At 40.0% G+C, this 12,940-nt stretch overlaps 1 protein-coding gene across 1 annotated transcript in view; it reads right to left on the reverse strand.

Annotated features, from left to right (window-relative positions):
- LAMA2 (laminin subunit alpha 2) overlaps positions 1–12,940 on the reverse strand; it is a 636,281-nt gene that overhangs the window by 233,139 nt on the left and 390,202 nt on the right. The window contains exons 18-19 of the mRNA XM_075554570.1: positions 8,045–8,131; positions 1,210–1,421 (exon numbers count right to left, since the gene is read on the reverse strand). Coding sequence (XP_075410685.1) covers positions 1,210–1,421; positions 8,045–8,131 — 299 coding nt within the window. The remainder of the gene's footprint in view (positions 1–1,209; positions 1,422–8,044; positions 8,132–12,940) is intronic.

The raw sequence follows: 12,940 nt of genomic DNA on the forward strand, positions 1-12,940 counted from the left end.
TCACTTTGACCCTGCTAGTATTTGAACTATCAGTGACAATAGTGCTCAGCTGCACACCAGCACACAGGTCCCTATGTGTGTTGACACCCTACAGACCTATGGTGGGGTAACATTACTAGAGTGGAGTTATCCAGAGAGATTTCAAGACTGAACACAGATCTGGAGTGTTTGATTTCTTATTCAACAAATTGTTATTTTTAAATGCTAAAATACCTGACACCCAACCCTCTATCTTATGAGGAGGGAGAGATACATTTTTTTTTTTATTGAAATGGAGGGTCTACCAGGTCTTTGATGGTACAGTAAGGATTAAAGAGAGACTATATTTATAGCAGTTTCTAAAATTCTGCAGGTCCTTGGCTACACTGGATGCATGAAAGAGCCCTTTCTTCCCTAACGAGTTTGCCAGAAATAAACTGCCTTGACTCAAGTTAGCAGCAGATGATCTGGTGCTGGCAGCATAGGGTATTGGTGTGCTAATGTGGACAAACATTCTGTTTGACTTTCCCCAGGAAGGACATCTTCACACTTTAGTTGTCACTAATTTAAAGGATTTGTAAATTCTAGCAACACCTATAAATACAGCTCAGAGAATGAAGATGAAGGAGAGACCCTATTAATGCGGAGGAAGCCCTATGGTAGCTAATATGATGGGAAACAACCACAACAGAGCAATAGCAGTCTATTAATATTTCTAATCTGAAACGAATAATTCAAGATTTACACATGTCAGTACATAAGGAACTTGATAGAATGTTAACATCTGTTATGCTGTGTAAGAATGCAAAGCGCACCTACAGATGCCTAACCCATTAGCTTCACTGTTAGCAATGATGAAATAATATAGGCAAATACATTTATTGCCAGCAATGTTTAAAGTGGAGATAAACAAAAAGAGGTAAAATGTAATTGACATTGACAAATGATCCCTCCCTCCAATAGACATAAGTTCATTAAAAAAAAATCTCCATTTTAATGCATGTCTCTTGCAAAATACTTCAACGATGCAGTGATTTTCAAAAGATTTGCTATATTTGCTATGCAAAGAAATACTTTAGGATACACAGTTAGTGTATATATTCTATGCACATATCATATATATATATTATACATAATTTTTTACTCTTCAATCCCCATTCAGGAACTCATCATTTATTCCGAGGGAAAATGCATCAATTCTGTCAGGGGCAGCAATATTTCAGGACTTACGCTGACAGTTCTTTGCATCCACCGCGTCTCCGAAATACCCATCCGCGCAGAGCTCACAATACCGGCCTGTTGTACCTGGCTTACATATCACACAGGAACCAGACAAGCTGTCACAGCTGCCAGGGATGGAGAAGTCAAGGTTGTCATTGCATTGGCATGGCTGACATGATCCTCCAGGTACGGAAGGTTGTCCAAAATAGCCTTCTGCGCACCTAGGTGAAAATTTTCATCGATAAGCATTTGAAGGAAGTCATGAAATCCATCGGGGCAATGTTTACAGACTTTTCACAGCACCTACCTGACAAGATGCTAGGTTTCCTTATAAGTACATCTTCTCAAATGCAAGGTAATTAAAAAAAAAGTTTCATTTGTCCTATAACTACCCTGAAGCTACAAAAATGAAATCCTGCCAGCCTCACCAGTAATTAGATTTCAGGCAGGAAAAAAGAATCTTGTCATGAGCAATTAAGGCGAGATCAGAGCATCATACTACATCGGCTCCTGGACCGCTGGAGGAGCGCAGGTCCATGATGGAAAGCCTTTGTAGTGCCCCACGTCTTATGGATCCCCTCCAGTGGGTTGTTTTCTGTACAAATACGTAAGGCTCACACTTTGTGCTGTTGGTACAGCACAAAGCTTGTTATGAAGAAACAGGCTCACAAGAAAGTTCAGCAGCTGAAGAATTCCAGAACTTATTAAATCAAAAATAGGGACTCAAAATATTCTCATTATTATTTGGGTCCCCTCCAAAATATCTCAGCAGGTCCCTATGTATTAAAAATAGATATACCCATATTTGCACATTCCTTCACAGGCAGCTCTTCCTCGACAGTCCTTCCTGAGGGAACTCAGAGAAGGCACGCCGCACAGAAGGGCGACATGCCATAAGGTGATGTTGAACAGCACCTTTGCACCCACTGCCCATGCCAGCTCACGCTTGTTTTGTTTTTCCTTAGTGGGCAAATACTATTTTGCCGAATATCCAGAAAACAATAATAACATTACAAGTTAATTCATTTTTAAGGAATAGTAAAAAAGATCTTTACCATTATCACACTGCCCTCAAGCCATTTCCAACTCTTCATATGGACCCTGGAGGACAGGGTAGAACTGCCTGGGGGCGGGGGGAGGGGGGTTTCTGAGAAGGTAACTCTCTCTTTGTAGGAGTGTAAAGCCTCTTCTTTCTCCATCAGAGCAGCTGGTGGGTTTGAATTGTTGACCTTGAAATTAGAAGCTCAACACTCAACCACCACACCCCTAGGGACCCTTAAATATTAGCGGATGGAGTTTATCTTGCTTCAAAGTTATATTTAAATATTACCCTCCCCCAAAAGGGGGACAAATAACAGAAATGTGGGGGATGGAAGATAATGGTCAGTGTAAGATATGAAAATAATAGTAATGTATAATTTATCAAGGGTCCATGAGGGTGGGAGGGTGAGGAAATGAGGGAAAAAAGAGAAGTTGATACCAATGGCCCAAATAGAGTAAATGTTTAGAAAAAGATGATGGCAACATATGTCCAAATATGCTAGATACAATAGATGTATGGATTGTTATAGGAGCTGTAAGAGCCCCCAATAAAATGATCTTTAAAAAAGATTCTCAAAGTCACACAGATGCATACTTAAGGTGTGAGCACGTAAGTGTATTCTGGACTGTTTTTCAGTTAACGTTTACTCTTCCTTCGTATTAAATTAGCTTTGCCAACAGAGAAATAATACAGGGCCTCTTGAATCTTAGGATTAGACTAGCTATGTTACTTCTTCTAAGCCTTGGTGGTATAGAGGGTTACACACTGGCCTGTGATCTTCAAGGTCAGCAGTTCGAATCCACCAGCCAGCCTTGGGAGAACGGTAGGGCTTTCCGTAGAGTTTTGGGAAGTCACAGAGACAGTTCTACTCTGTCCTGTATGGCCACTATCCGCTGACATCAACTCAATGGCAGTGATTTTGTTTGTATTTTTGTTTGATTGATTTTTGGGGGTATGGTCATAATAAAAAGTTGTGTGTGTGTGTGTGTGTGTGTGTGTGTGAAGTCAAAATTGAAGGAGAACAACAGGAACAACAGGGAAAAACTAAATTTCCTCCCATGGTAAACCAGGTTCATTCTCATTTAGTCATAGGTATGGGAGTCATTGTTTTGAGACCAGTCCTCTACCATTTAAGATAGAAATGGCTAAGTGCAATGCATTATTTTGGAGAAACTTTCACAGCATCATAATGATGCGTCCAAGTCATTAATTTCAGATGGATAAACTGATTAAGCTTGCTAGAAAATGTGTGTGTGCCTTAAGAACCTCATAGATTTAAGCTTTTCTTGTAACTTTTTAAAATGAAGGGATTACTAGTTTTAATTATATTCACAAAACAGTTTACCAAATTGTGAAGGCATTTGTATAAATATTCCTTGGAAAGATAATGCCACTCACAAATATAATTGCCTATTAATTCTTTTTTATAAGATATGAACTAACATTTTGATGCATAAAATCCCTCCTAATGCCTTCAGGAGTGCTATTCAATAAAGATAATACGGCTATCCTTTTGAATTTTAACCCAGTTCTTCGCAGCTTATTTGATATTCAGGACTTATGATCACATGCATATATATTCACATCATATTTTGTTTACCTCAAGGAGAGAGACTTTCCTCCACTGGAATGAGGATACAAAATGATCATTATTATAGCCAACTAAAACCTATTATTTTTAGCTCGCTTCCATTAAAATGACTTTCTGTCCTCAGAAGATAGAGCAGTATATAACGGGATCTGGAAAATTTTCTTAACATATATACTAATTAATTCTACTACATAAAAACAACAAAAACAAAATAAAGATGAAAACCCTCTCATCAGAGAGAAAATGACCACATTTATGTAGAGTAACTGAAGAAGCAAGCGTCTTTTATTTTGGGTGTAGAATATATAATGGAAACTTGCGAATATATATGAGACAATTCATATACCACTTTACTTAAAAGTGGGGACAAGTGTCTATATTCAGATTCCCCTCCCTGGTATTCCTTTATGCATGACTTTTAATATAAATAATAATATTCTTAGAAATTTATACAAACCTTTCATCTGGAGTTAAAAATTATTTCTAGATTAAGTAAATACCACTTTACTAATCACTTAACTTTTTAAAGGAATAATAATAGAATTTTTTGTCTGATCAGTTAAATCAGTAAGAGTTGTGGGTTTAGAAAATTACATATATTTCTATCTTCTCAGATTCATCACTTCTCCCCAAACCAATTTCGCTTTGAATCTCAGGCCTTTTCTCATGTTCAAGGTAGAAGAACACAGTTTAAACAGCTTATTGGATTTCTTTCTAGAGACGGACATTTTGATAAAGCAAAGTCAAGGTTCGTTTTCACGTTCGTAAGTTAACTTGTGACCTCAGCAAACTGCAATGCTTTGAAAAGTGATATCTTAAATGCACGTGCACCCGTAACTGAGGAACAAGGTGAAAGGAGGGGAGAATGCAAAAGAAAATGAAAGAGTAAAAGAAGAGTGAGAAGGGAAGAAAGTAACAATATGGATGGGAATTCTCTTTAATTTAATCCTGTCTTCAGCAAAGTTCCTCCCAAATCCATAGCCTACATTGTAAAATCAGTGCTTTTCCCAGACACACCTCAAAGAAAAGATAGCCAGGTCCAGAGGAAGGCAGGGATTGAGTGACTCCAGTTCAAGAGAAAGAGCACCAACCCTTGCTGGCAACCATTCGAAGCTAGGAGGAGAAAGAGGAGGCTCTTCCCTACAACCTTCGGAGGGAGCATGGCTCAGCAGATACTTTTCTTCCATTTTCTTTCTTTCTTTCTTAATCGTTTTATTAGGGGCTCATACAACTCTAATCACAATCCATACATACATCAATTCTGTAAAGCACATTTGTACTTTCATTGCCCTCATCAATCTCAAAACATTTGCTCTCCACTTAAGCCCCTGGCATCAGGTCCTCATTTTGTCCCCTCCCTCCCTGCTCCCCCATCCCTCAGGAACCCTTGATAACTTATAAATTATTATTTTGTCATATCTTGCCCTGTCCAATGTCTCCCTTCACCCACTTTTCTGTTGTCTGTTCCCCAGGGAGGAGGTCACATGTAGATGCTTGTAATTGGTTCCCTCTTTACAATTTACCCTCTATCTACCCTGTGTTTCTGGTTCCTATCTGTACCAGTGTCCATCCTCTGGTCCAGCCAGACATTTTGCTTCCATTTTTTTCTGTGGACTTCTACTCTCCAGAACTGGAGAAAATAAGATTTTGTTATTTAAAGTCCCCCTTTTGTGGTAACTTGTTTGGTAGTGCTAGCAACCCCCTGAGGATGTGTGAAATGGCAGAAGAGTGATCCCTGTGGGTTATATGTGGATGGTGGGAAGAGTTTGTTAGATTTGGAGGGTAGGGTTGTCAATAGGACAGAAAAAAGAAATATGTAAGCAGAAACATACTTGGATAAATAGTTGGTAGTACCACAGATTGTCTACACACACACACACACACACACACACACACACACACACACACACACACACCTCTACTAGGTAAGCTTGTTAGAACTTTGATTCTAGCATGGAAGGAAATAAACAACAATTTTGAATTGGCTGAGACTATGTTCCCATGGTCTAGCACCTCCCACCCCAGCTGTAGGATCTTGCTACATAAAAGAAATAGGGGTGGGGGGGCTGTAGTCATATAAATGTAGGAAAGGCCTAATTGAACATGCAGGGCATGTTATTGCAGGACATGCCAAAACTTCTAATGCGCCATTAACTGCTTCTCAGTGTTAAATGATCACAGAATATGTTGTTCTAGGAACATTTACAACTTGAAAAGCCCACTCTTGAGTGTGTGTGTGTGTGTGTGTGTTGCTTTACATGACTTAGTTTACACATCAGTGAGCTGCAACATTCACTTGCCTTCAATTTTAAATGCTGATGCCAGGTCTGTGAGGTACATTAGCTAGTAACACAAATGACATCACACAGCATAGTTTAGATGATAAGGTTTTCAATATAACTGCTATCTCCTCCTTTCTCTGAACATCCTGCCTCCCTTCCACTTCAACCCCCAAGTCTCAAAAAATGTTTCCCCTAGTCTTGGAATCCATCTCATAGAAGTGGAGTGCAGATAAACACCGAGAAATGATAAATCCCAAATCCTCCTGGAAAACCCTCAACCAAATGCTGGCTAGAAAAATACAGTCTACAGAATAATCTTCTACATAGAAATAGTTGAAGATACTATTTTATTGAAAAAAATTGAAATTGAAAAATAGCATTTCCCATCTGCACAGGCATGTGTCCATTTTTTAAAAAACCAGATGAAACATATTTTTAACAGTAAATCATGCTTCCTTTGTGATCTTATTTTTCAGATTAATATTCTCTCCACAATTCTTGCAACCCTTCCTACATAAAAATGTGGCTGCTTGAGGGCAAGAAGGGAGTGATGCTTCTGTGTATCCCTAACATTCGGTGGGGCCTGGCACATGGTAGCTGCTACACAGACGTTGGTTCAATCGAATGTCAGATGCTGAATTGTAGAAATCTCAGCAACTATTATGAAACATATGTAAAAAATATGGGGCACGAAGCAAAATAATGTAAATACTTGAGAGACCATGCTACCCTCAATAAGTAGATTTAATGACTTTGCACCACAGAGCAGCTGTCATTTTCTGCTTGCTAAAAACAAAGAAGTTGCTTGTTCTGAGCTGGGGATTAAACACAGGATGTAAATGTCTTGAGAATTATATGCTTTTCCCCATTAAAGTAAGTAATATAGACACCCACCCACCTGTCTTCTTTCTTTCTCTGTCTTTTGAGTGAAGGACATTCAGTTTCTCCATGTGTTTCATTGCAAATAATTCCTACTTATTCCATTTATGTTCTTCCATACTCGTTTACACAACTGCCTTCCTCCAAAACAGTACTGATGGCTGCTGGGAAAGGCCCTTGACACGTGTGGGTTGCACCCCACTTCATTGACTTTATGCCCCCTGGTGGGAACCAGAGTGCCGTCTGCCAAGAGCACATGGTTGCACAGGCAGAAATCGTCCTCTGCGGGAGTGGTCTTGCTGCTGGTGGGTGGGAGCAGGTCATTTCTGCTCCCACAAGGATGGGCACAGAAGGGACTATTTTTAGTGCTCACGCAGAGTGCCTCATATTTGGCAATGAGACCAAGGGGGGACTATAGCCATTTTCATCCTGATACTGAGTACAGAGAGGCAGCTTTTCTTTAAAAACTTTCCAGGAGAGAGAATCACGCCAAATGACATCAAGTCATACCCACGGCCCTGCTGAACTGCAGCCTGGTCAAACCAACAGGAAGACATGGGCTGTGGCGTAATTAGACGAGAAGAGAAATCATGATAACAAATTACAGTTTGTTAAACACTTTCAAACTCATTGAAGGTAAATGATGGACCACTTGCTGAACTATGAACTACACATTGGAGCCACACGTTAAGGAAAAAAAACCTAATTATGAAAGTAAATGGTGCCAATGCAGACAGGAAGATAAATCTGACAGTGCCCAGCCATCCACTTGAGCAACACTCTCGAAGAATTCTAGAGCTTCGTACTTCACCTTGAAGATTCAAACATTAATCAACTCCTCTCTGAGTGAATGGAGATTTATAGCACATTTTCTAGAGCGAATATAAACTACAAAATCCTGATGCAGTTATTTGACAAGTATGGTGAGAAACTTTATTTTACGGCAGCGAGGTGGCTGTTTTTCAGAGCAGGGCAGAGGATGGCGCTGCCTCTGGTGGGATAACTCCCCAAGGGAGAAAGCCCTTTGAAAGGCAGGGCAGTGCCGCTTACCTCTCACAGCGTGGTCCTGCGTACCCGGTGGGGCATTCATCACACATCAGTCCAAGCCTCTGGTCTAAATGGCATGTTGGGCTAAAGCTTTGTTGATTTTGCGGGGTGACAATAGGAACAAGGAAGAAGCACATAGACAAAGTCATTAATGGCATATTTTCATTTCTCTTTCACCAGCTCAGCCATGAGAAAAAGGCGAAGGCTGGTGGTTCTCACCGCACAGAGATCAGGGTCTGGCCAATAGAAGATACAATGGCATTGCTTTTCTGCAGATGCAAATCGATTGCAGTGGAGAGCCTGTATCCCTGTGACATAGTATGAGCTGACCCTTGACTCTCCAGCGTCTGTGATCATCAGGAACCAATGGGAATGGATAGCCGCTTTTACGTGACTCGCTAGGTTGGGCAAGGCACAACCTCCCATGCTTTATGGGTAGCCAAGTCCTTTTGAACTAGAAGCAGCCCAGAGCAATTTATCCGAGAGCTTGACTCACTCACAATGTGATGGCCGTGAAGGAGGAGACTCGGCTTGTACGACAGCCGTGGCTGGTACATGTAGGTCTGTGTGCATTCACAGATGGATGCTTAGGGGAAAACTCTGACGAAATGAAGTGTTCTTAGTCTGCTGCATGTACACTAACACAAACCAAACCATCTTGTCGTTTCAAACCTCTGGCATGTTCCCAAGATGGCCTATCTCTGTGCACCTGTTTCTAGTTTGTTTGAATTAACAAAGATCACATCAAGTCAGAAACCGGTCAACTAATTATAAGCTTTCTCTAATGTGCTTATCTCTGGTCATGCAATTTTGTCTTGCGATAGACACCTTTTCTGCCAGAACTTTCCCACCAGATCGACACCTGATCCCATTGGCTCTTCTGATGAGCCATGGTCAATTTTGAATTCTTTAAGTTCTGCTGCCCCACCATTTTAAAGGAAAATGCCCCCAGTTAATCTTTATCCCATTATGTTTTCCCTAAAGAGATTTCTATTACATACGACAAGATGTCTGGGAGTGCTGACCTGATGGCTGAGTGCATTGAAGGGGGAACAACAACGGAAGCATGGCAGGTCCTGACCTCGATCTGCTCCTGACACCAAGTGGCTCTGAAATGCTTTCTGAGCTTTGGTACCAGTCTGATAGTGTGCAGCAATTTTGAATAAGATTCTTCTGACAACTCATGGGAGTCCTGTGTAGGGACTTAAAAAGTCATTTTTTTCTGATAGTAGAAAGTGATTAGAACCAAGAAAGTCTGTCTTTTGTAACATCTCAATTTACCGAAGTTCAATCCATTTAGTGGGGCAAGGCCAGAAGGCATGAAGCAGGGTATCAAGAATGTATACATATTTTCCAGGTGATACATTCCAACTCAAAGAGTTCTGAAAACTGTCACTAGCAAAAGAGCCAAAGCACGCCTGACCTTGGCTTCTGTTCCAGTGTCACTGGGGGGAAGGATGTGTGTGTAGGGGGGGTGAGGGGGACAGAAGGGATTTTTCTGGCAGCACTGAAGAGAATGCTATTGAGCTAATTCCAACTGACAACCACCCTGTAGGGCAGAGTAGGGCTTCAAAGCCTCTACATTCCCCCAGTGGAGTTGCTGGTGGGTTTGTTTCCCACTGAGCATTGCACTACTACCGAACCACCAGGCATCCTTACTGAAGAGAGCTGGATTGTTCCTCCACACCCTCATTCTGTGATTGCCTACTATCGGCAGATACAAATGAGCAGACTGGCTTTCATATATATATTTTTGGTAAAATCTAAAATACATGTATGTCTTCAGAAAGTGGCATTCTGGAACGATCTCATCATTTATGGAGGAAGAGACCCCATTTCTGGGTTTCCCACCATGGTGGGAAGATGGTGACTAAGGGACAAACATGGCAATTATTTCTTTAAATCCTAAATCATTTTACCATGAGCCATTACGTTTGATTCAGACGGCATCTGACATTTTAAGACAATTTATTAAAAATAGTTTTTGAAGTTTTAAATCTAGTTTACACACTAGTTAAAACAGACAGAAATAAAGTAAATGGCTGTCGTTAGGTGCCATTGAGTGCCATTGGCCCATAGCGACCCTGTGCCCAACAGAACAACACATGCCGGTCCCTGGGCCCCCTCACAATTGTTCTTGTGTTTGAGTCCATTGGCGCAGCCACTGGGTCAGCCCCGCTTGTTGAGTGCGTTCCTCTTTTCCCTGCCTTTCCACTTAAGCACTTTCAACTTTCCACTTAAGGCTACAATAATATTTAGACATTTTTACCACAATTCGTGGATTCGAGAGTGCCTGCAGGGATTGCTATTTAAGCACTGCACAACTACGATCTGACAGTTGGGCAGTTCAAGCCCACGCAGAGCAGTTTCACAGACAGGCTTGGTCCACACCATGAAAACCTTGCAGGTCAGTTCTATTCCACACACACGGGCCACCATGAGTTAAGTCAACTTGATGAAAATGAACTATAACTTGTGGATACATTCAACCATCAGCACGTAGTGAGAGTTAAGTCACTAAGCTTACCCTTTCCCTGCTCAAGTCTCCAAGATAAGTTTAGCATAATTTAGAAGGGACAGACATAATTCGCCAAATTCTAGAGTCATCTCTTGTTCTGAACATCCAGTTAATACCCTCATAAGTTGTATTTCCTTTACTTTCTGTTTTTGAATCTTCACTCGCTCTGCAACTGTTGATATTTCTATAGCCCCAGTGGAAGCAGCACAGAGAGATGAATCCAAACATGGCGGTTATAATATTGGTTCTGCCGCGAGCAAGCTGCACAATCACGGTCAAAGCATTTAATTTCTCTTGACTTTAGTTTCCCTCTCTGATATATAGGATTGGTTAAGATCCATTAATGGCCCACATAGGAGTAGAAAAAGGGTAGGAAAGTACTGGAAGTATCTAGAGCACTAGGATTTTAGAGCCTGCTGTATTACATCTTTCTTCATATTAGTCTTTGGCCTCAGAATATTTCTATTTCTAAATTTATACTATATCAACAATCATTTAATGTGACCCCTTGAGTGTGAATGAATGTCAGCTCTTTTTCCAAAAAATAAATTTAGTATTCCTATCTCATGTAAATCAGGTAGTATTCAAAATAAAATATATTGAAGGATTATTCTCTTGTGTGCCTAGTTTTGTTACATTATGATGAAAATCTGTGACTATCTCAATAATATTATTTATTTGAGCCCATCCAAAGTGCTCAAGCATAGAAACTCATGTGTCTCATGCAAGTTAGGGTCTTTGATATGTGAGGCCCCAAATTAATGAATATAAAACATTTGAAATATTTACATTTTTACTTGTTTCTCTAGAGGTACGCTTCACTACCTACTTACAATTTATTGCTATATAAGTCCAAGAAGCCAGTGGACTCTCTAAATAGTTGACAAAGTTGATATATATGTATAATTTAAATATTATATGCTTGTCTGTATTCATACATCATAATAATTATACCAATCTATCTCTATCTCTCTACACATTTGATTTATTCAGCAATATTATCTAAGAAATTTGGAGCCAAAATGCTTGTGATCTATAAGATTTATGAGGCAGGATTAAATAGATAAATCACCAAGGCAAAACTATCACTAAGCTGTGCCCTCCCAGAGGAAGGTTGCAGCCACCTTTAGCTCATATTTCTAAATAACCTGTGAAAATTCTAATTCCATCCCCTTGACGATATGCAAATATTCAATTTATTCCTCAAGGTTTCTAACTCCATTTAAAACAGTCATGATATTTATATTTTTAATGGATTATAGTCTGTCCAGGCCATTATGTGTGACATTGGTTAGTAATTTAAAAACCTCAAATATTTCATGATCATTAGATTAAAATGGATACTCCCATCACATTCAAACATTTAAATCATGATAATTTTCTAAGTTCTTTAAATTGAAAAGATTTCCTGGATGTAAATACACAATTTCCAATATTTATTTGTTGAATATCATAGTGCCATCTATCTACTTATGAAAATGCTATACTTGAAGATGGAAATTAAGATACACTATCAATTATTACCAATTTTGAAACAGACAATATTAAATAGCAGGAGTGAAAGTATCTTGGACATTTAAGCATCCTTAAATACACAATGTAATTGATATTGCTATTATTGAGAAAAAAATGAAGATCAGGGGCATGGCCTCAACGTGGCGTACCCATGATGGAGAGAGTAGCAACCCAAGGGACTGGACTCCCAACCTTTCAGCACTGATGGACGGAGGCCAGTGCTTTCGGGCTCTCTTTTCTTTCAGGGACACATTTGGAACAACTATGGGCCTGAAAGCACAGGATGGGTCACGGATGCCTCTATTGACCTCCACCAGGCCTTCTCCCAGTGACACCTGTGTATTAATAATAGTGTGGGCCACACTGCACCGCGAACCCACAACGTCCATAGAGTCCATTACAAACATGTATTAGGCTAGGGTACACATGGTAAAATAGGCGGCCCCTTGACTGAATGGACAAATGTTTTAATGTGTGTGTGTGTGTGTGTATGATGAGGAGATGCAACACAGATAAAAGAACATGCAATTGTTCTGCTTTCCGCGGAGACAGTGCAATGCATGCATTTGGTAACATTATTAATGATTCCTGAGAATGCCACTAATCCACCATGAATAAATGGTGTGAACTCCTTATCAATTTGCTCTTTACACCAGGGTGTACCCAGGAGCTTTGGAGAAGGAGTGGAAATCACTATTCCAGTAAAAATAATATTAACCTTACTGACAAAAGCATTCTGTTGGGTTATGGTTAATATACAGCTGACAAGGCATTCATTGTGAAATAATTAGTTTAATTTCTTATCCTTTATGGCTTTATTTGTTCTGTTTCCTTCTTGCCTTTGTTCTCTTCTCTGATACCATTGG

This window comes from Tenrec ecaudatus, chromosome 7 (assembly GCF_050624435.1).
Source record: "Tenrec ecaudatus isolate mTenEca1 chromosome 7, mTenEca1.hap1, whole genome shotgun sequence".
In the NCBI taxonomy this organism is placed as follows: Eukaryota; Metazoa; Chordata; class Mammalia; order Afrosoricida; family Tenrecidae; genus Tenrec; species Tenrec ecaudatus.